This window comes from Drosophila eugracilis, unplaced genomic scaffold, assembly GCF_018153835.1.
Source record: "Drosophila eugracilis isolate 14026-0451.02 unplaced genomic scaffold, ASM1815383v1 contig_415, whole genome shotgun sequence".
Lineage (NCBI taxonomy): Eukaryota > Metazoa > Arthropoda > Insecta > Diptera > Drosophilidae > Drosophila > Drosophila eugracilis.
In genome coordinates, this window is record NW_024573278.1 from 2,394,136 (window position 1) to 2,421,630 (window position 27,495).

At 37.9% G+C, this 27,495-nt stretch overlaps 2 protein-coding genes across 2 annotated transcripts; one reads left to right on the forward strand and one right to left on the reverse strand.

Annotated features, from left to right (window-relative positions):
- Nucleotides 1-7,742: 7,742 nt before the first annotated feature.
- LOC108116819 lies at nucleotides 7,743-11,923 on the forward strand. The gene has a single exon (XM_017228868.2). The coding sequence runs from the start codon at nucleotides 9,551-9,553 to the stop codon at nucleotides 9,953-9,955; it is 405 nt and encodes a 134-aa protein (XP_017084357.2). The 5' UTR covers nucleotides 7,743-9,550; the 3' UTR covers nucleotides 9,956-11,923.
- Nucleotides 11,924-12,899: 976 nt separating this feature from the next.
- Nucleotides 12,900-15,107, reverse strand: LOC108116831. Its single transcript, XM_017228882.2, has one exon. It carries the CDS (start codon nucleotides 14,606-14,608, stop codon nucleotides 14,219-14,221), a length of 390 nt encoding a protein of 129 aa, XP_017084371.2. The 5' UTR covers nucleotides 14,609-15,107; the 3' UTR covers nucleotides 12,900-14,218.
- Between the last annotated feature and the right edge of the window lie 12,388 nt (nucleotides 15,108-27,495).

The window sequence follows — 27,495 nt, forward strand, 5'->3', positions numbered from 1 at the left end:
TTGGTATGGTTTTTGGTATGGACCATGGCCCATAGGCCATGGGCCATGGGCTTTTGGCTTTGCATGCGCAGCGACGCCATTAAACAGCCGTTTCCGGTTTACGCGCTTTGAGTTTCCGCTTCAAACGGCAACAACAACGGCATCGGAGTTGCCATACCCTGATTGTTGTTGGCCGAGTTGCAGCAGCTGTTGCCTTGGTTATTGTGCGCGCTTTTGTTGGCATCGCTGTTATTATTTCGACTCTGCCACACACTCACTTACACACACACACACTCACATAGGGATCCTTGGCGCCGCCTTGCACCATCTTTAATATAAGATTCAATTCAACACAAAAGGATCGGGGAAACAGAAGTGGATTGGGGAAGCATTGCTAACGGGAACAGCTAAATTTCGCGTTCATGTGCACCACACTCTAGAGGCGTGGAAAATCACGAATACGCACTGTAGCGCACTCAACAACAACTAGCAGTTGCACTGTGGAAAAATTCTAAGTAAAAGTCCTTATAAAACTTTATTTTCTCTTATTTTTCTTCTAAAATTCAGAATATTTCCTAATACTTAAATCCTTAAATCCCTAAAAAATAATGAAAAATTGAGACATAAAAGTGACAATTATTTTTTAGCTATACGACTTTTTCCCAGTACAGACAGGCAAAAGCAATAAGCAAGCAACATTTCTATTGCATGGCCAGGGCCAAAGACGCCAGCCGCAAAACATACTCGTACTCGTGCATTTCTATATTTTTAATTAAACGCAAAAAGCCCTTTTGGCAACACGCAAAGCGCAGCTGCTGAGGCAGAAATCCAAGCGCCCAAGCGCTTTTCCAGCAGCACCATGGAAAATGGTAGAGGAAAATGGGATTGGTACTGGTATGTAGTGGTTGGGGAGAAATTTTGTTCAAGCTAGTGCAGAGCAATCGCGACGACAACTTCAAGGTTAAATCGTCGTCAGCTTTGTTTGCCTGAGAAACTGGGAAATGGAAAAGGATTTTCCCCGTTTCGAGGTTACTGACTCTGCTGCAAAAACTAAGTGGAAATGCAAGGCTGAAGCCGTTAAGTGTATTAAAATGTTGTTTTAATTTGGCTTAGAAACTATTTCAAGACGTCGAAAGATGTGACATCTGGCAAATTGAATTGCTAATGAAGTGGTTCACTCACATTGCTCATTAGGTAGAGGTCGAGTTGAGTTGGGTATTGAAAAGGTATTGAAAAGAAAGAAGGTTTGATATACCTTATGAAGAAATAAATGATGTCTTAAAAGTAACATTAAATTAGGTAAGAAAGTAAATTTATAAATGGGTTCAAACCTGTTTTTAATAAGTCAAAAATAAAGTAATTTTATCTTCTCAATTAGGAAAGTTTTTTAAAGATTCTCAATAATAAATCGCCCACCTAAGTCTTAAATTATCTTAAATTTTAAAGAAAATGTATCTCAAAATTCCTTACAATTTTCTATTTAAACATCCTTACCTTACAATGAGATGAAAATTCCATAATTGAGTATGAATTCGAACTGTTAAATTTAAATAAACCTGAATAATAATTTCCTGCATTATTACTTGGCTTTTCTGTGTTATTCCTGGCATTTCAATGAAAAAGCAGATTCAATTTGCAGCATCAAATCGTGCTATCGATGGGTTTGGGTCTATCTGTCGTTTTTATTGTTTCACCTTATTGTGCGGAATCGTGACGCCAACCTCCGGAGCAATCGCAATGGCATTTCGAATGCGAATTCGTATTCGTATTGGCAATGGTATTGGCCTTCCGTTATGCTGACATTGAGCAGGTTATGGGCTATAGCACGTTTGGGAGCAGAGAGGAAAGGCCCTATGAAAGGCCAATTAATATTTCATAAAGGCGCACGTAGCCAAGACAATACATACATATACACACATACACATATACATATATACACAGAGGGAGCGAGAAGGCAGCATACAAAAATCCCTCAATCACTGCCAATTAATGTCAGACACAGGCACTCATATTTGGCATTCAGCCAGCCATCGAGGCAGCTCGCAACGTCGTACATAAAAACAATAAATGATTTATACATAAAAACAAAGAGCAATGCGCGCAAAAGCCACAAAAATAAAAATCACACACAAACACACTTGCACAGAGCCAGAGACAATGGAAAAGACAGACAACAAGAGCGAGGAAAATGGAGGGAAAATGGAGGGGGAAAAACGACCACAGCAGGAGATGTGAAACGTGAATTTTGTGAATTTTACTGACATATTTCTACTACAATTGTATATTTTATTATTTACCCAAAATCAAAGCAGAAATCGTATAGAAAAAAGGACCAAGTGTAAGGAGCAGCATATTACACACACACAGACATGGGCTTTACTACTCAATCGAGTGTGGAAATGCAGACCCTAACCATAGATAAAACCAAATACAATGGACTAATGAAGTCGCTTTTATGTTCTATATGTATAGCATACATTTCGGGGCGGCTAATTGGAGTGAACCTTAAATTACTCGTGACGTACGTGAGTTATCTTTAAAGGTTCGCAATCCATTTGAAATCTCTCGACCACCCTCCAGTAATTGCTAGTTTTATCAATGCTTTTTGCTATCAGAGAGCCAGCAGATTAATTTGCATATCTATTATTTTCATAAATAACAGCGAAGTTCGCTTCCTGCTCGAATCACGGCAAAAACCAGAGCACAACCAATACCCAAAAATTACAAAAAAAGAAGCAAGCACACACACATACATACCTACCAAAAAAAATAAACAATTTAAGTCAATTTAAATTTCTGATGATTTGCAACTGTCAGTCGCGGCCCGGGGAAATTTTTGGGCTGCGAGGCATAAAAAAGAATCAACTAACTCACCACACTATCAGTCACACTTAGTGCACGTTGCACAGTTTCCATTTTGATGAGCACACACACACACACACACAACTTGGCAAACGGAAACGAAACAAAGTAACAACTACAACAGTGCAGAGAGAGAAAAGCTGTTGGATTCCTTGAATTTAAAACAAATTTATATTTTTATACTAAAACTGTTTAAAAAAAACTACTATTATTTATACATTTATTGTGTTAAAAATTAAATCCATGATCTACTTACCGCTCTTTAATTTGTGTTTTATGAAAGTTGAAAACGACCTCCATAATATTTCTAACTTTTTCTATGATCTTTAATTTTTTTCTCTGCATAAACGCAATGTAACGGGCAACGCGCAAGGAAATTTTAACAGGCAAAAAATAAATATATACGTGGGAATATGTATATGTATGGAAACTATAGTTTATTCCTGGCTAGGAAAAAAAGCGACATACCCATAGGGCTTTTCAAGTGCCTCCATGGCAGAGGCAGAGAACGTTCGGAAAATCGTAGGGAAAAGAGAGGGAGTGTAGGTTGGCTAGTTGGTGGCTTGTCCAAAGTGCAAAACCGAAAAAGAAAACAAAAGCAAACAAAAACAAAACGCGGGAGTGCAAACATTTGCACGCACGCACAAATCAAAACATCAACAAAACAAAAATCGCTAGCGAAAACCCGCGGCACGTAAACCCCCTCCCCTGCAGCACTTTTCAACCCCCGATCCACAACACAAAAAAAAAATACCCTCATACCCCTGCTTGTTTTCCATGAAAAGTCTCGGCAACTGTATACGTATTTGACATTTTAAACGGGCCAGTCGCCACTTGTCAATCTTTGTAAAAGTTCGCATTTCACATATTTTCTCGGGCCCCTTTGCTTTCCCTTTGTCCGTGTGTGTGTGTTTTTTGGGTTGTTTTTGCAATTTCTGGCGATTTTTTAGCCAGCTTTTTCCTCTATTTTTTTGTTTTTTTTTTTTTTTGTCAACCAACTCGCATTTCTGCCGGCAAATGGCTTTCCAAACGCCAGTTGCCGCAGCGAGCGCGCAAAGTCAGCCTAAAAGTATGCAAATAAAATACGCGCTCTTATCTGTTTGGCATTGGCTTTTGTGTGTATGTGTGTGCCTGTGTGTTGGCCAGGCCAACATGGTCGCCAGCTGATGCCATGTGGCAAAAAGCGTAGCCAAAACAATGTTTTAAAATGCATTTGGGCATACTTTGCACGCCGGCACATTGGCAATTGCATTCACATACCATAAGCCCAATCCACAAAAACAAAAAAAAAAAAAACGCAGAGTCCCCCATCTCAGCCAATTCAGTCAACCCATTCAGCCTTTTTGGCCAACCAGTTGGGTGTTTCTGGCCCAGATACTACAACCTCGTACGACTCCAATCAACAAAATTGAAGCCATTGGTTATTGTTGTAGCGAAGTGAGGGGTTGGATGGTGGAGGGCTCGGGTCAAAGTGACATCCTGCCAGTTGCGGCTCATATGTCGCCTGTAACTCCCCGAAAGCAAAAAGTCAAAAGTGAAGTAGTTACTTTTGTTTTGCGCGCGAGCGATAAAGTTGAGCAAAAAATCACTATTTGCCGAGCTTGCACTTAGGCATTCAGCGGGCTTAAGGGTATGCCAAATCGAAGGAGAACTCTAAACGGAAAGGTAAGTTATTTTTGTCTTTGTAGATTGTCATCTAACAGGTTGAACTCAGGGGAGCCCTCTAATAACTTACTTGCAAATTGTAGTTTTAATAAATTATTAAAGAAGTATACATGTTAACATACTAAAAACACAAATCAAAGGGTTATAAACTTACTTATTAAGGTGTCAGAGTTAAAAAACAAAATGAAAATGTAAATTTAGGCACATTTTAATATTTCTATGGTCTTAGAGTTTATTTAAATAATTAGTATATCTTTTTAAATTATTTAAATTCTCATACTTTTTTGTTAATATCTTTGGTTATAAAATTCTTTAAATACTTTAAATTTTCCTACTTTTTCAACAGCTTTGACCGAGCCAAAGTAATTTCCAAAATCAAAACCCACCCATCATCAAGTAAAAAGTCAATAAATAACCATTACTATTCCCCTAATTACAATTTAAATTAATATACACAAAAAACGTAAGATGAAAGGCCAGTAAATGTCTGTCTACTCCCATTGTTTCCTATTTAAGCTGATACACACTTTAAATTAATTGATTCACTTAGTCAAAAACTTTGCCAGTGCTAAATAGAAAGTGAAGCTAAGTTTAATTTGCATATACTCGTATTTCTAAACTAACTTAATTACCCAGAGATTATCTTTCAATTGCTGCAATTCTCAATGGAACTTGAAGTTTATTTTCAGGATCTTTTCAATGAACATGAGTATCATTCGCGTCGAGGCTTTACAATTTCCCCCAAAAACTTGCAACTTCTTTGGCTTTGTCTATGTCTTCTAACACTGTCAGTGGCATATATGTCTAAATAATAGAAAAGTTAGTGGCGAAAGAAGGAAAAAGCTGCACGATGCTGCACTTGCAGCTCATCTCTAAAATTTATATGGAGGAGCTGCTGGAAAAATCAAGTATTCGCTCATATGTTAGCTTTATGGCGCCATTTTGTTAATTTATTTCACTTGCTTGACAGTTTGTTTTCAATTTTTTATTTTCGGTTTTTTCTATATTTTTGTTTTTGTTTTTATTTTTCGCTCGGTTAGTTTGAGTTTTTGGTTTGGTTTTGTCTTTTGTCACTGGACATAGGGAGTGGAACTTTATAGAAGGGTTTGTTGGGTTACCCAAAGGGATGGAAAAGTGTTGTTGCTTTTTTTTGTTTTTGTGGGGTAGAGGAAATAAATATTTTTTCGCATTCCTTTTAGTGGTGCTAGATAGAATTTTCTCGTGTTGCTGTTGGTGTTGGTGTCGCTGTGGTTTTGACATAAAGTGCGCTTATAAAAAACCGCCAAGTTAGAAGCGCGCCGGAATAAAATTTTTTGATGAATGCAACGCTCGGCAAACGAGCTTGGCCAAAAAATGGCGCAAAAATAGCTGATAAATTTGCTCTCTCTCTCTCTCTCTCTCTGTGTGTGTCTCCCTGTACCCGCAAAACAAATGGTTAAAGTTTTAAATTGAAATTGGGCCAAAGGCAAGGGAAATTGGTAGATGGGTAGCCTGGTAGCTGGATAGCTGGGGTGTTACCATATACGCTAGGTATGCGAGCAAGTGCAGCTAAAAAATGTCCATAATAAATATCTCAATCAAAAAAAAGACAAGCAGGGCAAAAAGTAGCATCAACATCAGCGGCAGTAGCGGCAGCATCAGGCAACGGAATACAAATATGGCAGCAAATGGAACAAAACACAATGAATATGAAGAGCTGCAGCGCTTGCTGTTTGCCGTTGCCGATTTTGCTTGCTGGTAAAACAAAAGGCAACAAAACCCAATGCACAGATTAAAAATCTAAACTAAAAGCGGTACAACTACTGCTGGTGTATATGGGGTATGGAAAAAAGGAAAACTATAAGCTCTTTCCATTTTCCACCATCAAAGATTTTGCTTCTCTACATATATATTTCTGTCCTTTTTTTCGTTTGTTAGATGTTGATATAAAACAAGCGACTAAATAAAAACCGCACACATACACACACACATACCCTCGAACCAAAAATCTCGAGGGATGGTGGGAGGAGAAGGGTGGTGTAAGGTCCTGTGGATGGATTGAGAGCAGGAGACACACGTACAAGTGCAGGTCCATTTATCTTCTGTCATTGTGCGAGTGTTTCCGTTTTTGTAATGAATGTCCAGCTGTGTGCATTGCCCTGCGGACAAGGAGCTGCCTTCTCCTCAACTTCTCCTCATCTTCTTCTCGTTCCGAATCCAAATCCAAATCGGGCTCTAGATCTGGCCAATGCAAAGCTAAAACCCAAAGCAAACGAGTCGTCCTTAGTCCGACGTCCATCGTCCGGCGAATGGAGAAACGCTGGCTAAAACTGAAACTGAATCGGATTCTGAATCTGAATCTGAAAACTGAAACTGAAACCGGACCGAATCGTGTGTCACTACAATTGTCGCTAGACGCTCGCTGAAAGGCGTCTTTTAGGTCGCTTGATAAGATAAGCCTCGCTTAAAATATATATTCGTCGCTATGTATTTATATGTTTATGTATATACGTATATATATATGTATATATATCGTGTAGATAGAGAAAGATGCGAATGGAAAAAGATACGGATAGGACTGAGGTGGACCAAGAAATTGCACTATTTATCACATTTTTGCCTGCTATTGAGCTGTAAAAATATCTGGAAAAATAATATTTACTTGTTGATGCTTTTAAATCTTTTATCAAAATATTTTTAAGTCATTACTAATTTTACTTTACATTTCCTAAGGGGTTTTAAGCACTTTCTGATGATATCAATACGACAAAAATATTGACTTAGCTTTCTATCGTTGATTTTTCCCTCTGCAGTGGAATATTTTTTATTAAAGAGATTAATTATTACCTTATTAGTAGAACATTTTGGTTAATTTTAAGTATAAAGAATAAGTGAACTAATAAAGAACTTTAAAGAAATACAAACGGAAAAGTCCACTCTAATGCAAACTCTTTGTGGAAAAGGAACCGGACATCAAGAAAGGCGCAAGTGTGCAACTTGTATGCGGCACATTCTTAATCCGGGTTTTTGTCATTACACTTTCCACTTTATTTCCGTTCGCTCGCAGATTTGCGTTGTAAGCACTGGCCCGCCCCCTCATCTGATCCCTACCCAGCCCCCTGCCAATCCGGCTCTGTCTTCACTGTGAATTAGGCAGATTTTCTCCTTTCGTATTTCCCATTTTCCTTTTTTTGTACATTTCCATTTTTTTTTTTTTTTCAACACCATATCTTTCTTTATTTCCTTCGGTTTTTGGGCTAACAGAGGAGCAATTGGAAATAATGCAGTGAGGACAGATGAGCACAAAGACAAGGAACACTGGGGCAATGGACAGTGGGAAATTGAGATGCAGGAACTTAAAGCTGGCCAAGAAGAGCCGGAGGAAGAGCAGAAGAGAAGGCAGAGAAAGAAGGGGACCTCTGGAAACTTCGGACTGAGCTGCTCGGCCAGGCGGGCCAGTAAGCTGCTTGCCGGAAAACTGCAGTTCGGGGCTTAAATGCAGCCAACTGCAAACTCAAATGCCATCAGCTGTCGGGTTCAGAATGAGTATCAGGTATGTTAACCGATGATATCGACAGGTTTTATTTCGGTTATATTTCCTTGAACAAAAAATAAATCTGTATTTATTCAGTATAAATTGCTGATAAACCTTAAAAAATATGAATAGTATGTAATTTGTAAAGATACTTTAACAAAACAAGTTGTGGTCTTGCAAATATTGCATACTAATTCCATTGTCTTAAAAAATCTTTGCTAATGTTTGAATAAAATATCTTATAAAATCGCACACTCTTTGTTTTGTAGGAATTTAATTTTAAAATGGCTAGTAACTGTTGTTGAGAGAAAAAATTGGACTGAAAATATTTTGATGGCAAACTTTTTATTACTGTAGAAGTAGGTTTCTATATTTATAGCTATTTCTTTAATTAGGGCTTTTCTGAATTACTCCCAGGTAGGAAAAACCTTTAAACAAACTTTCAGGTTGTTTCTTGGTCATACTCTGATGCAAATCTTCGTAGCTTCTTCTTAGATATGTATGTACATACTATGTACATTGTACGAATGCTTTATGACAAATCCGCTAAGTCATTATTTACAGTAAGTTTAAGAAAAAAGTGGGACCAGATGTAGAAACTTAGCTATCACATATCTTGACTCACATAATACAACGTTTACACTCGGAAATCAAATATGCAACTAACTAAAATGTTCTGAAATATTTTTTTCTAAGACTAATAATAAATATAAACATATTACATATAATTCTAATTTTAAATCACATCCCAAAGTTTTTTGTTTAGTTTTTCATGCAATTTCTGATCATCGCTAACTGGAATTGATTTTTGCCATAATTTTACCTGTCAAAACGCTAGCAACTTGACTAAATTATTTCCTTGATTTTCCCACAAAAAAAAACAAACGTACGGACGTGTCCCGCAGGGCAAACGTTAATTCGATTTGAGGGCATCTCTCGCTATATATCAAGTTATATATATAGAAGTATGGATACATATGTATTCGATGAGATCCAGTGGCCCGAATGGCAACCTCAATTTACCCATTTCGAGAGTCCCGATGGCATAAGCGAATTCATCCATTAAAGCTGCCAGCAGCGTACATAAAGCCAAACAATTCCCCTAACTACCCAAATTGATCAATTTCAATTCACTGCAAATAGCCTGGGCGTGATTTGTTGGGGTGGCCCAGCCCTGGTTCCCCTTAATGTCGGCCCCCTGGTTTCCTAATGTTTGGCAATATAAACTTTTTTGTACTTTCACGATATAGGATATAGTGGCATCTCCGTTCTCGCACTCTCAAAATACAAAAAAAAAAAAAAAAAAAACATAAAACGACAAGGACACCTTTTTGCCAAGTAGCTTACGACAAATTTGTCAAAGCCAACACAGCAAATCGAAAACAAAAAGAAAAAATAAACGTGGTGTCAAGTAAAAAGTCCAATCGAAGGCAATAGCACGCACACGGGAAAAGTTTGCATTTCAAATTTCAAGTTCTCTACAGTTGTGTTGAGTTTCCACTTTAATATATAAAAAACCAAACCCAGAAAATGGAAGATGTGGAAAATATGGACAACGATCGGAGACTTGTTACCTATGGACTATTTCTGAGTTCACCTTTGAGATTGATGTTATATGCTGTATTTGTTTATCTACAAAATGTATTGGGCATGTTCCAGTTGATTCAGGAGTTTCTAATCCTAGTGACAAATGTACTAAGGGTGGGTTCTAAATGCGTCCGCTATGGCCTGCGACGGCTAGAACCACCTTTCAGAAACTCCTTAATATTTTGTATCCTGCGGATTCTACAAATCTGCATTAACAACTGCAGTTTGATGATCACCTGGATGGGCCAATCGTTGCGCATACCGTGCAACGTTATTCGACGACTCAGTCGAATTTTCCGCGTGTGCGCCCATAATCGCACCTGGACGATCATGCTGCAGTCCCAATGAAAGAAGAAAGAAAAGTAAAGCATCCAGCGCTGAAAAATTATCCTGCCAGAGCAATAAACGTTCGCAAGTGCATGAAATTTAATGCTCGTTTTGTGGACTCAAATCCGCATTCTTTTGTGGGGTACTTGTTGTACGGAAGGGTATATATGGTTTGTGGGAAGAAGGGAAGCTTTTTAGGAAGCCTAAGGTCTTACGATATGGTAACTTGGGACTCACTTCTAAAAGCCTACTAGCCTAGGCTAGACAAATTGATTTATATGGTGATAAGTGTTCCCAAATTTGTACTTTTATTAACCAAACGTAGGGTTGTTAATATTTTTATATGTACGAAGTATATACTAGTCGACTATATAGCTTTTTCTTCTGTATTTTGGAGAAGGGGAAATGCCGCCAAATGCATCCGCATTCGCATTCGCTTTTAGCGTGCGCAATTACACTTGAAGAAATCCTGGGGATTTCATGCGAAAATCCATTTGTCACAATGCCGAGTACGTGAGGCAGCGCTGCAGCTGCAGCGGTGCGTGTAAATGTGTCGTCCGGGGGGCAGTGCGCGAGTCCTTCGGGTCGGGTCCTGTGGATCCTTACCATCCCTATTGCCATCCTGCACAGCTAGTTCCAGCGTACTGGAGTGCAGCTGCAGTGCCGTTGCTCCATCACAATGACACTTCATTTCAGTTGGCCTCTGCGGCAAGAACTCCTCTCCTCTCGATGCTTTGCCAAAATATATGTACACATCTACATGCCCTCATGTATCCACCGTATCTCCGCAAACTGCATCCGCATCTGTATCTGTAGCTGCATCTGTAGATGTAGTTGTGGTCATTGCCAGCGTAGCCTTTGGATGAGAAAATGGCCAGCTCTGGATTATTTGAAGCCGACCCAGTGCGTTTGCTTAATGGAGTTTCTCCAAAAGGCAAAGTCAGACCGGACTGGACTGGACGTTGGAGGGCAGCTCCAAGCGTATTGGCAACGTAAACGGATTCTCGAATTGTTCGAGTTTAGGATTCTTAGATTTTGGCAATCAAGTACATTTCATACAGCCATGGCATCTGGTATCAAAGGTCAAAAGGTTTCAAAGAGTTGGAGTGTGGGTGGTGTAAAAAGCTGATTTACCAACAGCTTAACTTTAAGGTAAGGTATACTAATCAGAATGAAAACTTTTAAGGTTTTAGATCTTTTGATAACTTAAAGTTCATACTAAGCTTTATTATACCAGACCAAAATATGCACAATTAACCTTCTGCCACACCCAAAAATCCTTTATACAAAAAAAAAACCCACAATTAAGACCTAGCAACGCTACTTGGCCAAGAACAAAAGCCAAAGGATTTAAATTAAAAGTAATTTACTCTAGCCCTTGATCTGTGCGAACCACCCTCGTTTTACACAGATTTCAAGTGCGAAAGCGAACGCCGCACAAGTTTTCATAATCATGAATATTGTTTATCGCTCTGTTAGGAGCTCAGAACTGAGTTTTCCCAGCCTTTTGCAAGTGCATTTGAGCATAATGAGATAGACTCTGTACTCCAGACTCCGGCGGAGTTGAGCTCCGGCTGAGCCGGAGTTGAGTTGCAGTTTAAGCCGCTCGCTAAGTGCTAAGTAAAAAATAACCAAAGCCATAACAAAGGGCAGAACTTTAGACACTTTACATAGCATTGAATGGATGGGAGTATATATAATTTTAAGCCTTTTCTGGATTTAAAAACCAAAAAATGAAAAAACTCCCTTTAATTGGCTCGCCATGGTGGTATTTTCATAATATGTTGTTTCAAGAGTTTACAGCGTATTTACACATAGAATTACATAAATGCTGAGCGCATTAACTTTAATTGAAAAGTATTTTTAATTAATAAATTTCAACACGTTGGCGCCAGCACACACACACAAACACATCTCACACATCACACATAATTGCAAGTAGGCATTAAAACGTACTCATTCTCTCTCTCTGTACACGGCAAAGGGCAATCATCACAACAATAACAATATAATTTCAGCACAAACAACTCTATCCAATACGAGTATATATATACAGATATATATATATATATATATATATAGAGTAGATATATACTCTTTAGTACATCGTATTGATATGTCAGACAACAACAATGGCAAACGGAACAGCGAGCAGCGGAAAAAAGGTTAATTGACCAACAAATAACTTAATTAAATCAAATGAAAATTAAACAATTCAATTTTTAATGAGGTTCGCTGGTTTTGACCTCGTTTCAATTATGAAAAGCAAGCACAATGGGCACAAGTGCCCCGGAGTCCATAGTCCACAGTCCACAGTCCGCAGTCCCGGAGTAGGCAGCTCCCAGCTCCCGGATGACTGATTGGACGGATGGCTGGCTGGCCGGCTGGAGGTCGTTCCGCCCATCCGGAAAAATGGAAAAGTGGAAAAGTGGCAGTGGTACAACTGACAGCTCTATTAAAATTTTCGAATACCCTCAATTTGGACCGCCTCCACAGTATTTTCACTGGCCTTTCCCTTTTCTTTCGCATAAAAAATGGTCAGTTTGAAAACTATTAATTACAGGTGGTTAACAAAAAAAAAATATTAAAAGGGTTAAGGATGGAAGTTCCGAGTGTGGGCTTAACCTCTGCTGGAAACACGTGTGATCTACTAACTGCTGAAATACTTAATCATAGCTTTGAAAAGCCGTAAAATACTCATTAACTAGAAGGGGTTTTCCCTTGCCGAAAGGCTCTAAAAATAAGTTTTTCTTGGAAGGAAAAGTAATGTTGAACTTGTGGATTATAGATCATAGTTTTATGCTATAATTATTTATGTTTAATTACAATTTGGTACTATTTTGTGAGTATGGAAAGGATATGAATTTAAAAATGTAGTGTTAAAGTATTAATTAAATAAGTTTTTAAAACTCATTGTTAGTAAATCATTCCTTTTAAAAAATTTTATAATATATTTTTAATAAACAAAACTTTTCCCATTTCATTTAATACACAACCAAAATTAATTTCCATCTGGCAACTTATTAATTATGCTTATATTTTAAACAATTTGCAGAGCGAGAATTCACTTTAATTTATGGAAATATTTGTAACTTTTGATATGAAAATCGAAAGAGCGCTGTAAATAAAGCCAATGTTGAATCAATAATTAATTTTTAATGATTTACAATGTGACAACTGCTTTTATAAAGATAATTCAATATTATAGCAGATCAACTATCAAATTTGCAATCATTCCGCCCTGGTCCCCATACCTGTCTTTAACAATTCACAAGCCGAATGGCTGGCCATTTGGGTTATAGTACTCCCAACTGGGAATTAAGTTCATAAAAAATGCATAAATTATGTAAATTGATTAAAAAATCAGCATACCTCGGCAATAAAATGATTATAAAACGGAATGAATAAACAATAGCCACTTGCAAAACTGCAACAACTGCCAGGACAGCACTTATAGAAGAACAATTTACAACTGCCGAGTGGCAATTGAAACTAAGACCATGCCTGGAATTTATTTTATTTGATTTTTCTTGTTCCATTTTTGTTTTGGTTTTTTGTTTTTTTTTTTTTTTTTACTCCCGACTGCTTGTTATTGTTGTACGTTTAATGAATTTTATTGATTGCAAATACAAAATAAGAACAGCAACAGCAGCAGCAGCATCACGCAAATGGAAACCATTTACAGCTTAAAAATATTTAATTACCAACCAACACCCAGCAAGGCTGGGAGATGGAGAAGGGTTCTGGTAAATTGAAGAGAGAGAGTTGGGTCCGAAATGTTTCAGGTCTTGCCACCAAATTGCAATTAATCTTCTTTTAACAACAAACTTTTGATCCGCTTTATTTGCATTTCGCTGTGGCCCACAGTAGCAGCAACAACAACAACAACAATAACAACAAGGTAGATGGAGGGAAAATAACGCAAAATGCTTGTCATAAAAAATTATCAAGGGTTAAAAATTATGTTACGCGTTTCATTTTTGGTCGCTGCGAAATGATTTATGCAAAATCTGTGCTTCCCCACCAAAAAATGAATATAAATTGTGCAATTTCATGATGTTCTTTTCCCTCTCTCCCCTCTCTCTCTCTTTCTATACAACTTAGCTTAACTTTTTTTCTTCGTATCCGGAAAATTAATTTAAAAAGCTGAAGCAACAATAAGTAAAATAACAAACGGCGAAAGGGTCATCGTTGGTCCTTCATGGGCATTATTTATAATCTCACATTGAAAGGTTCTCTTTCTCTTAATCGATTTGCGTACTTTCTTTCTTCTTAAACTTTACATTAACCGTAGATAATTTTCTGATAGCCCAGGTAGCCAGGATAATAGCCACTACCATAACCATAATAACCAGGCGATGGTGAGTTGTAGTAGTTATATGGGTAACCTGAATATGCCCAGGAATAACCGCTGGCCCAATTGAGAAAGGGAAAACCCGTGATGCTGCCGCTGAAGAAGATGCCACGCCTACGACGAACCGGATGCAGTTTCCGCCCGGATACAGATTCACGAACCCGCACCCGCACCGCAGAGCCGCCAATTTCCTGCTCCAATGACAGCAAATCCGTTTTTGAATCGCCAACTGGTGCCACATCCTTGTCAGCCGTCGACGCGCCACTCAAGTGCGTGCCCAGCAGCAAAATCGACAACACTGCGTACAGCAACAAGAGCATATTTTTCTTTTTAAATATTTAATTCAGCGTTGAAAATATGTTACATATATACATATCTATATATATATATATTTAATTCAATCGACAGACCACGTCAATACTCTCCACACAACTGGCAGTCAAAGAGTCGACGATGTTTCCTATTTATATATGTGCCAGAACTGTGGATTGAATTTAATGCCAACTCTATTGACGTTTGTTTTAAAGCCCGCTAATTGAAGGCAATTGCAAATGGAATCATTTGAAAAAACCCATAAAAAACGGCTAACAAGAAAAAAACGAGCCAAAGATAAAAAAAATGTTCTAGCAAATGAGATGTATTAGATGGGGCAATCAATGTGGTAAAAATTCAACAGCAAAAAGTCAACATGAAGATTCGATACTCTTTTTTATATATTTAATCTATTGATAATAATTAGTTAATTGATAATAAATTAAGACAATTACATTTTTTAGACATTTTTTAGGTGAGTTTTTTAATTTAAAACTGATAACTATTTTCTATTTCCAACTGATTAAACTAATTTCAATTTTGTAAAAAATCTGAAGAAATTGGACAAAACTAACAATTAAAATGAAAAATTAGGCATCAATAAACTTGTCTTTTTTGTTTTACAAGCAAAAGCCTTGTTTCCTACAAGTATTTAAGATTATATAACCTATTTAACCTACTTAAGTTCAAAGAAAAAAGTCCTATAATCTGGCTTTGTGGCTTGACCGGGGGACTCAAAACACTCTCTGGATGCTTATACCTAAATCGCTTTATGAACCGAATTATGAAGGCTTGACAGCACTTGTCTGATATGTGTCGAAAATACCCACCGAGTAAAGCAGACACCCATTCCACCCACTCATTTGCCACCAACAAAGCTGCTGCCAGAGACCTTGTGTCCCTTTTCACACATTACGCATACGCCACGTTGTTGTGTTTCTTTCTTTTGTATTTGGTTCAGTTCAGTTCGCTTTGCTAGCTCGTTGGTTTGCCAATTGACACATTTCATGTTCAGATATGCGTAAATAACAATTATTGTAATTTTTCAAAGCGCTCGTTGCGAGACAAAGCGCAGACTTGTGACAATTCAGCGATATATATAATGTCTATATAGAAGCGTAACCTTAACCGACAGCGTGTGAACCTTGAACTTGAGTGACAGGGGTAAAAAGGCGCCGGATGCCTGCCTTTTTTTTTTTTTGTTTGTTTGCTGTTCAGTGCTCTCACTCCCTTTTTCATGTATATTTGTATGTACGAGTATATGAATGTGTCGATGTGGCCGTGTCGGCATGTGTATGTGTTTGCCAATGTGTCAACATTTTAGATTGCCTTGCATGATTTGCAAGAAAAATGAAGACAATAGTTGAGTTTTACACTCTCCACTCAACAACCGCAACAAGAACAACAACAAAAACATAGCAGAACAACAACAACACCAAAGGGCCAAGTACCGCTGTCAGCGTGTCACGCGATTTGTTGCCTTTGAACGAGTATGAAATGAATATATTTGTCATAAAGGAAAGTCATGGCCCGTTGTTTGTGGGTGGCGTCGAGTTTCATTTCGTTATCCCCCGATTAACAAGTGCAGAGGACCACGAAGGAAGTGAAGTACTGACAGAAATGGTTATGCGACAAATTAATTCTCAGTTTTTTCTTACTAATTTTGGTAGAACTTTGGTAATTGGTAGAAATATTATAACAAAAACTGATATTGAAAGGAAAATTCCAAAGGCGTTTTCATATTTTAATTACTCTTCTCATGTAGTGTTTTATAAAGAAAAACTATATATATTTTTAGAAATTTATTATTATTAAAATAGATTTTCTAAACATTTTATTCAACGATATTAAGTACCTTTATTCATAAGAAACTTGAGATTATAGAGATAGAGAGATAAATTTTTTCCAACTAACAACATTAACTTCTCATTGTTTGCCAACTTTTCCCGCTAACCAATATCCCCAATCGAGAACCTTTAACAATCTCGTTGAACAAAAAACCCCCTGCAATGAGAAATCAGAATTGGGTTAGTTCCGTCTCCGTCGCATTTTAATTCTATTTGCACATTCGGGCGAAACTTACAAATACAAAGGCGAACTATAAACAATGGAACAGCGGAACGAGAACAAGAAATTGCGTTGCCCAGATAACTTCAGCAACTTTTCGCGATTTCCGCGACTTGCGACTTTTGTATTGTGTGTGCATTTGACTGTGTGAGTATCTATGTTCGATGAGTCTCTCTCTATCTGTGTTTCTGTTTGTGTGCGTGTGTATGTATGTATGGGTGTGTCAACAAATGACTCGAATGAAATTTATAAGCAAAGTTAGCTGAACAGTGCTGCTGCTGCTGCGTTCAGTGGCGAAAGTTGATAAGGGTTCGGTGGTAAAATGAAGTTTTTGCCCCAAAAGCCAGTCAAAGCTCATCCAAAGATACCAAGTTAACTGGGGAAAAACTGGTATGGATGAAAACCAGGTCAGGTCCAAGGATGAGGCATTGTTGTGGTCCTCTTGGACCCCCAAGTTCAACAGGAGGCCAATATAACGTGGCCAATGTATTAATTTACGCAAGTCAAATTCAAACTTTGAGCTGCTGAGTTAATTAAATGCCCGGCCACACTGTAGGAGAGCTTAACTCAAATAGAAACTAATGATAAAAGGCACTGGTCAAGAAGCTGGTTAGCCGTAGTTATATTTCTGAAAAGACCAAGCACAACCCAAAGATCCCAGTGACTGGCCAATTGACTAGCTCCGGAAATGGTCAAAATCCCCGCCCACATCTTTCAGAATAATAAGCCCAAATCCTTGAATACACTTTCAAAAGGAGGAAACTCTTCAATGCTGTGCCATACTTCAACTTGGCCGGAACAAGTGCAAATGTGAGCCAGTTAAACCCTCAGGCATTGAACCTATTGTGTTCATTGAATTCTGCGAAATTGTGAGCCTGTATCTGTATCTATACTTTTGAAAGGATTAAAGCTTAAGGTATTTCTGAGAAGAAGGAAATTTATGGTAGAGTGAAAATCCTTTAATGTGATGTAATTCACGTTAAATACAAAAATTTTAATAAGAAAATATATATATTAAATTATATTTAAAAATAAATAAGTTTCTTCTTTTAATTCTTATGATACAGCAAAGAATATACCAATATTTAAATGATTTATTTCTCTCTTTAAATATCTATATAAAATTTATTTTTCATTTCGAAATCCGTTTAACATATATCACCATTTAAAACATCTCAGTTGAACTGCAATTAATCCTTGACCCCTCGCATACCTTGGCAATTTTCACACTTTCCTGAAACGCCAATGAAAAGTGCGAAAGAGTGAGAGCGTTTAAAGAAAAAAAATAAACAGCTCGGAGTGAAATACAATACAGTTTTAATTAATAATTATAATCATATTTGCTATGGACGCCTTGCGACCAATACTTTGTGGACACACGCGTACAAAATTCAATTAACTCTTTCATTAGTCCGGCAATCGCAATCGCTGTATGCAACTCATGCGCTTTATTAAAAACGTATTTGTTTCTGGGACTTCTGGCGAGACTTCTACAAAATGAATTGAAAAGGACTCGGTTGGGTAAAAGGACTCTCGGACCAAAAGTCACCCAGTCTCTGGCAACAAAAACAAACAAATAAAATAAAAAAGTTTGCTTTTGACATTTGCTCGACCGTATTATGACACTTAATGAGAAAGTTTTGTATTAATATTGGTAAACGAACTAAAGCAGTGAGTCAATTATCCCATTCCCTTGCACCCCAGCTCAGCAATTTTTTATTTAATTAGCGTTGATTTACGGTTTGCTAGGTCATAAAACAGGGCTAAGGGTAAACCCATTGTCAAAGCATAAATGTGAATATGTTTATGTGTAAGGGATTATGCAGAGAAAATAATTTTTATCGAGTTCTTAAGCTGATACATGATTTTAAGAAATATTAAATAAAATACTTTCTTAGAACTTTTGTTCCAAATTCTTAATAAATTACTAAAATTCCATTTAGTGTAATAAATACAAAAACTTATTATAAATTGTTACCTATCCCTAATGCCTATTATCTAATCCCTTACCATAGGGGATTAACAAATTTAGCAGAAAACATTGCAGCATACTTTTTGGCATGTGAGATATTAATGAAAACTCAAAGCTTCACCAACTTGACAAGTTAAAGCAAAACAAATCTCTTTATTTTTTTCAGTATTCATATCTTTGATCTATAATGCTCACATCGAGCCGCATTTTGCTTAATCATCATTTGGCGACCCTCCATCACCCACACACACCCCTTGGCCAATCTTTTTTTATACCGCCATGTTAATGACAGGTTGCTAGACAAAAAGTAACTTTTTCAATTTGATATAGCTTAATTGTTATGGTTGTTGCCCTGAGCCGCTGCGGTGTTGTTGCTATGTATTATTATTATTATGACAGGGCACTTTGCGATGTCATTGTCGCTGTCTCACAGCCAGAGTGTCGGCTAATGTGTCGCCCGTTATTGGGGCTTCCCCCAAAAAGGTTACTTCTTTTTTTGTATGACTTTTATGACATCGTAGCCGGCCAATAAATAAAGCATGACGCCCCAGCAGCCGTCTCTTCACGTTTTCGATTCTCCTGCCCTTTCAGTCGTCGGAACCGTTCTTACCGCAATGTTGGGCCCAAACAAATGCCAAAGTAATCAGCTGGTTAGCTGACTGCTGCCTGCCCCCTTTTGCAAGAAGTCAAAAAGCAGTTTGGCAGAGTGTGTGGCAGCTTTAAATTCGTGCAGTCAGCACACAAAGAACACCGCAGACCCTTCGGTCCTTGTGTCCCTGATTCCCCCTTCTTCCCCTTGGATCCCTTCGAACCCCCTTCAGTCCCACTCGACACAACTTAACTCTTGAACACATGCCGCCAGCAGGCACATGGAGGAGAAACTTTTGTGACGACGTTGAGGACGAGGACACCCAACAATGAAGACGACGACCAAAACTTGCACTCGAACTGCACACACACACATACAGACGTGCACGGAGAGAAAATACCTTTCGAAGGATAGATTTAACCCCAAAATCAGGATAAAAAGGTTGCAAAATGTTATCCTTGAGTTTGTGTTTCAAAATGACAGTTAAAAACATGTTTCTTAAGAACCTAAGTGAATTAATTTTATTAAAATATTTGGCAAACACAAATTTAAGTCAGAGAAACAATATTTTTGTTATATTTTTAAGATGTTTAAAAACTTGTTGAAGATAAATATCTATTTAAAACAGGAATAAGATTTTTAGATTTTTGATGGATCTTTTTCTAATTTAAATTTTCACTACCGAATTATATTTAAGTTTAACTTTCACCATTTTCCCTCAGTGCCCAAATCTACCCAAGCAGTCATATAGATACGGTCCCTAAAGTCAAGGGATCGTACAATGGTCAATAAGTGGAGCAGTTTCTATGAAAATTGGGTCAGCAAGCGGCATTGAAATTGGCATTTCAAAAAGCTGCTTGTAATTGATATTTGAATTGGAATCGATAACCATTTCGAGTTTCGAGTTTTTGGGTATAACTTAAAAACAATGGCCATATTGATCAATAAAAGTTGTCAACCTAATTGCATATTTCAGAGATACAACGAAAAATATCTCGTACACCCACTAGTGCGAGTCCAAAATGCCAATTAAAGATACATGAATGGATATAAGGCAACCACTGTACTATGGCCGGTTGCGATGCTGGGTAATTAGCCGTATTGAATTTTTGGCATAGAAATATACAAAGAATACCAAAACTTTGTTTTGTGCGCTCTGTGGCTGCCAGAGAATTTCACAACTTGTCAAATTTTACGTTGCTTACGTTATATCCCCCACACACTCACTCACTCACTCAGTCACATATATAGAAACTACTTTTGGGTTTTCCTGGGGTTCTCGCAAGTCGGACGGAATGCTTTCCCAAGTGTCTAACTGTCCGTTGGTCTTTCTGTCCGTAATTCTGTCCGTTTGTCCGTCCGATTCTTGTTGCTTTTGGTGTTTTGGCCCAGCCCAGTCCAGTCCAACCCAACCCAGCCTCTTGGTCTGTAGTTTACTGTCCAGTGTCCAGCCCCCTCGATACATTTGTGCTACGTGACTGGTTACAATGCGTTGTTCTGAGGGCCAAAAACTCCGGTTGAGGGCCTGGGATTCGATTGCCCCAACCCGCAAAACAACCTATACAATTTGTTGGTCTGAAATTGATTTGGCTTAATTCGTGCACATTTTAAATTTGCCAAAAAAGGAACCCCACTCTCTCACACCAAAAACGAATATTGTGTTCATGCGGAAAATGCTGAATCTAACACTTTTTCGACTACAAAAATACCTTCTGTTCAAGTTTGTTGATTCTTTAACAGTTTTATTAGTGGTGTGGAAAGTTTTTAATTTAATTTGTATGCCAGACTCAACTGCTTAATGATAGTGGTTAGAAGTTAAGTTAGCCCAATCCCTTTTCTGTTCCTAATGGCGTCTAATGGCCTTGCAATCTGATTAGCCCAAAATAATTAGTTAAAGTTTATGTTTTAGTTTTGTCAAGAGCTTGTTTCTATTTCATAAGGGTTTGTGGATTTGTTTCTATGGAAAAATGAAAATACTTTACATATTAAAGTTTTTAGATTCCATAACAATGAAAGCATATCTTAGACCACGGATTATTATTATAATTTTTATGTTATTTACAAACTAATATCATCGTTCACATAGCAATAAATATAAAGACTATGTCAATAATAACCAACTTTTGCTGGACAAAGAGTGTTTGTTAAATTAATAGTATTCCTAATTATTTAAATAATAAATGTTTGTAAGACTTTTCCATTATCAAGTTAAAGGAAATGTTTCTTTCTAGGAAAATATCTATTAATTTTTATTTTTACAACTTCGTAAGCCTTTATAAATTCCAATATATTCAATATACCCGATCTTTTGGGCATAAAACCCAAACCATAGACCAACAATGCACGTATGTGGTTCATATAATTTGAAGTCATGATGAAATCGGGGGGGTTGAGAAAAATAGTCGGGGAAATAGAGGGGAAGGCAGAAAAGCTGGCGGATTCCCTGGGGTGCATTTAGGACTAAAGCGGCATTTAAAATATTTACACAGCTGCCGCAAAACTATGCGCACACACACACACATTTGTACACACAAATACTAACATGCATAATACATTTTGCTCATTATAACGGCAAACATCGCTTTTAATGGGGGGTTTTCCGGGGTTTTTCACGTGGTTCACGCCAGATGGGGGTGTGGTGTTGAAAACACATACTTTCTGGCAGCCAAAAATAAAAACCCCAAAAACCTCTCGTACACAAATATTCCGAGTTTAGTTTGTTATTTGTATTAATGATGGCAAAGAAGCGAAAAAGCGCAAAAACTAATACGAAACTTCGTTAATATGAAACGACAAAACTACTTAAAAACTTTCGCATGCCATAAGTCGATCCGGGCTAGGCACCAAAACCCAAAAAACCGAAACCCAAATCCCAATTCTATACCCTCTCTAGTCTCAAGACTCCTGAGGCTGAGGTAAACCCGCGCAAATAGTACGTATAGTAGTGTAGAAACAGGGCTAGGAAAATGGGAAAATGGCAGGAGCAACGAAAACTAAAGTAAATACCTAACAACAAGCAAATCCCTTGATGAGTTATTAAATCATTTTAAGCCACTTACAACTAAAAACAAATTGAAATATCACGCAATACCTTTGAGAGTTGAGCGCGAGACCCACGCGACTGCTTGGCTTCAAACCATCCAAAAAATTCCACCCAACAGCCACCCGAAAGCCACCCGCTGCGTTCGGGCTGGTGGTGCTAATGTTGCTGTTTTTGCTTGTAGCAGGCCAAACGTAACAACTTAATAACGTACTAAGCCTCAAACACAAATATGAATACCAGGGCCAACTTGGATTCGCTGCCACGCCCCCTCACCACCAACGACGCCCAAATCCTTATAGCCTGGTGGCATTTTTCGGCTGCTCACCTCAACTTCTACTAACTAAAAGGGGCACTCACATATACCAGTACAGAGAGAAATAAAGTTAGTGATTAAGAATTTATGTTTGGATTTTAATAAAAGTAATAAAATATCTATAAGTATTAACATTGCTTCTCAAAATCCATAATCAAGAGAGGTAAAGAGGTTAACCATCCTTATGTTAATCATCTTATTTCGGATTTTAAAACCTCTTGAAAGATTAACTCGTTATTTCTAATGAAATTACTACATTATTAAGTCTTTCAAAATCTTAAGAAAAATCTATCCTAAAATATGAAAATGTTGTTAATTTTACATTTTATTTAAAAACATTTCCCGCCATGCATACGCACCATATAGCAGAACTGTGAGTGCTTTCTGGTTGCCTGCGTAGATGCGCTGGTTTTCTGATTCTCATTTGGCTCTTCTTCTGCTCTTCTGGCCCGCCCCAAAAACGCTAATAACTTTTAAGCTGAGCCCAAACTTTTTTTCCCCCCTGCCAACATCCGCCATCCAGTCACCTCAACGCACCACCCAGCATACACCATCTCCTCACACATATTTCCTGCCCCTCTTGAGCGGTTCTCTCGTGCCTGACGATGCGACTTCCGCTTTTACCCCATTGAGTTTAGCTGCTTAGAACAGTGGTCTGTATTATGGCTTATTAAATTCTAATAAACTTTGGTTAACTCAAACCGCCAAATTACAGAAATTAAAATGCTGAAGAAAAATTATATAAAGTTTAAATTTAAGTAATTTAAAGGTTTTAAAGATTAGGGGATATTATTTTGTTGAAGTGTCTAAGAAAATGGAATATTACTTTTCTACTTTAAATTAAATGAAACCTTTTCGAGATCCCAAGGCCTTGCTAGGTCATAAGGTTTTTATTAGGTATTAAATAAACTATTATCTTTAAGAATTAATTTCATTTTTATATAATTTATTAACGTTTCTTAATTAGTACTAAAAGTAAAAAGTAAGCATTGCTAGTTTAGGAATAACAAAGACCACTGTGCAATGGTACTAGTTTAGGCTAGAGCAAAAACGCTGCCTATTCCCGACGGGTTGGCTTGTTGAAAACTTGCTCAATAGTTGGGTGCTACGTGCACCCACACACTTGCACTGCCACACATATACACTTTCGTATTTATAGAGTATAGGGCCTACATGCGTATATATATACGCACGCCTCCTGTGCGGCGGAAAACTTGACTCTTGGCCCAAAAGTCAGACGCATTGCGAAAAGCGGCTGAGGAAAAGCGACGTGTTTGCAGCGCAAGCAAAACTTTTCATTTAACTTTTCTTCTTTTTTTTTTTGTGTGTGGCAGAAGGCGGTGAATATAGAGGTTGAGAGATGAAGGCTTTCCGGCGATCCCGCCCCATGAAACTACCAGCATTAATATTGTTTTGTGTGCGAAAAATCAGCCAAAATTACGACACTTGAGTGTGTTAAAAGTTGCGCGCGCTGCTCGCTGCTTGCTGTTCGGTGCTCCATTTCTCTCTCATCCTACAGTACTTCCTTTTCCCTCACACAAATCGAAAAGTAAAAGAAAAGTAACGATGGGGAAAAGGAAAAAGTGAAAAGTAGCAGGAAAACTTTCCGAACGGAGTCGCAGCAAGAGCACGCAAAACAGCAAAAGACAGCAGAAAACTTGGCCAAAACCGGCTGGCGACGGTGTCGAAAGGAGAGCTGCCAGCCTTGTCTATCACAGATAGCATCCTGACGTTGCTGGTGGAAGGACACTGGAGGATCCACTGAGGGAAAAACTATAAAATCAAAGGTTTGGGTTTATAATTGAAATCGAGAACTTTGCATTTCTCAATGGTCAACGGCTCAAAGAGTGAAAGTGACATTTTTCTATTTATATACAATATTTTTCCCAGTGCAGATAAAGCAAAATCTTTAGCTGCAGCATAAGCAGCCGAAAGTAGGTGGGCTAAATGGCAAGGAGTGGGCTGGTAGCCACAGACATCTTTGATGGCTCGCCCTGAGCTCGTTCTCGAGCTCCTCCTTGGCGCTCGTAGTTTGCTTTCCCTACTTTTGCCAGTTTACACGCACCGCTGGGATTTCACAGTGGCAAAGAGGCGAAAAAGTTACCATGATCCATTAACGTTAATTGTTTGGCGGCGGTGGTGGCGGTAGTGGTAGTAGCGTCGATGGCGAAGTCAGTCGGAGTCAGTGAGACAACTTGCTTGGGATTTGCTCGACACGGCGCAGCAGCAGCAACTACACATCTTAACAATGGAGAAGCCAAAAGCAAAGAGCTGTGGCACCAAAAACCCAATGCTGCTACCGCTGCCACCGCTGCCACTGCTGCTTCTTCTGCCACCAAACATTCGAGGCTCGTCGAGGTGTGTATTACAATGACAGGGCAGGAAAGTTTTTCGGCACATCCCGCCCCTTGATCCCCCTGCCGCGCACCACCTTAGTGGGAAAAAGTCAAGGAAACAGACAAACGTGAAGACACGGAGCCCCGGAGTTGACTAAATTCAATTAGAGCTGGCCCAAATTGGCATGCGCACACCTGTCATTCGGCTTGATAATGATGCATCTGGTGCGGCCAACAAAAACTACGACAATCCTTTTTGGCAACTTTGTCCTTTGTCAGCATTAAGTTGAACCAATTTTAAACGCAAAATTCAATCAATTTTGTACTCATACTTGGTTGGACTTAAAGGTAAAACCCATTAAAATATTGCAGAAAATAAGAAAAGTAGAGCACCTTATATAAGGTAGATGACTTACATTTTGAATATCCTAAACAAATTATGACTTGAATCTTATCTAAGCAGCTAATTATGTTTTGAAGAGAGAGTTTTCCCTCTTTGAAAAGTTCTTCTTAATTTTTAAGTAATTGAAAGACCATCTTATCACCACTGCCATAAAAACCACACACACTGCCTAACTAAATCAATTAAAGTTATTCAAGCAAAATTAAACTCCACCCAAAACTCTCTAAGAAACTTAGAAACAAGACATGGAGAAACAGAAAGAAGCTGAAAAAAAAAACCAAGAAAAGAAAAATAAAATCAACTGAAGGGAGAACCGGGCGGCTTTTCACACTTGTTAATCACATTTTCGCGTCTTAAGCAAATAGCTGGCAAACTCTGGTGCCCCCACCGACTCGTTGTAATTAAGCGGCTTAGGCGTTTGAAAGCCTCGGCGGCACAAAAGCGCTGCCTGCTTTTAGGCTTTCGGGCGCCACAAAACCAAGGTCGCTGTGTGAGTCTTCAGAGGGCAGTTTATCGAATTAAAAAAAGCAATAAGCATGGGGGGCAAAGGCGGCTAGAGGGCAGGGATACATGGATGGAGGAGGAGGACTTGGAGGGCACAGTCCAGCCAGCTCACACTTCATTGTTCCCAACTTGATGCTGAGGGGAACAATAAAACTGAAGTGGCTGCAGGGATGCCAGCCGCTGACCCACAGGCTCTCTCTGTCCAGGGGGGTGTGTGTCTTCATGGCACTGAAAAAAAAAAGGTTTTCGATATGGACTTATATAAGATTTAAGTTCTGGCCGGTTTAACAAGTTTCTTTATAAACAACCTTAAGTTAGTAAACTACCTTTTGAGGGGAAGCTAAAATCCAATTTTATTTTCTTTCTTTCTAAACAATTTTGATTTTTCCGTAAATATTTAACAATTTCTGTGACTTTTTTTTATTTATTATTTAACAATTTCAATTTAATTTTTTATATATAAAATAGTATACTAAGATTATTGATTACCTTTAGCCTTATAAAATCAAATTATCAAATTATTTGGCTCTTAAAAAATAAAATCTTTATTTTTTCTATTAAGATTTAGAACATTTGAATTTCTTTAGTCTCTGTACATCACTAATTATTTTTTATAATGCATTCTGAACAAGTTGTGTTAAATTCTTGAACAATTTTCTTAAGAAAACAACATAAAATAGTTACACTTAAAAAAATTTAAAAAAAATTTATTATACATAAATTTTAATTACAACAAACCGAAAACAATTCATAATATATAAAACAAAATATCTTTTCATTATGCAAAATATTTGTAAACAAACTTATCTGACCTTCTTCATAATATTCTAAGAAGAACTAAGAACCCCCCAAAATAACTTCCCAATTACTAACCATTTTCCCACAGTGCTTGTGTACATAGTAAGTGGGCGGTATGGGCCATGTGCGGCCAGTGGTTGGACCGTTGGCAAAGTTGGCATAATTATTTCATTAACACTTAACAAGTGGCCAAGCCGAGTCTGGCGGGATCCGGAATTGAGGTCCCGGGTCTGGGTTCTGGGCACTGGCTTCTCGGGGTCTCCGGGCATTCCGGTAAAGACTACGGGTTGCTGTCCGTCGGTTTGCGTAGCGCAAAAACTTTCGCATTACGCATTTGTGTGCAATTTTCAAATTAACAATTGTTAATTTTGCTCTCGTTGCCCCAGCCTCGCTTCTCTTTTATGCTTTTCCTTCTTTTCCATCATCATGCGGGCGGCTAACAAAACAAAACGTAAAATGAACACAACAAACTTTAACAGCAAAAAAAAAAAAAGGAAACTGAAATTACAAATATATAAATTTGACCGTTTGCCTTTTTAAAAATACATTTTTTTCTATTCGTATTTTTCGTTGTGCTGTGTCCTGTCGTCGGTTTTCTTCGTTAATTTTTATGTTTTTTTGTCTCGCTCTCTGGCCAACTTTTTTATTGCGTGTTTAGCATAATTTTTTAATAATTACATTTTTGTGTGCTTGACCAAAAAAAAAAAAAAAATAAAAAAAATTGAAATACAAAAATGAAAATTACAAGAGGGGAAAATTCGAAATAAGAAAGAAAGCATAGAATAATAAGCAACAAGCTGAAGGAAGAAGGAAACGTTGACTGTGGGCAAAAAGTTTAGCAAAGTTTATTTGCATTACTGACAAACTGTT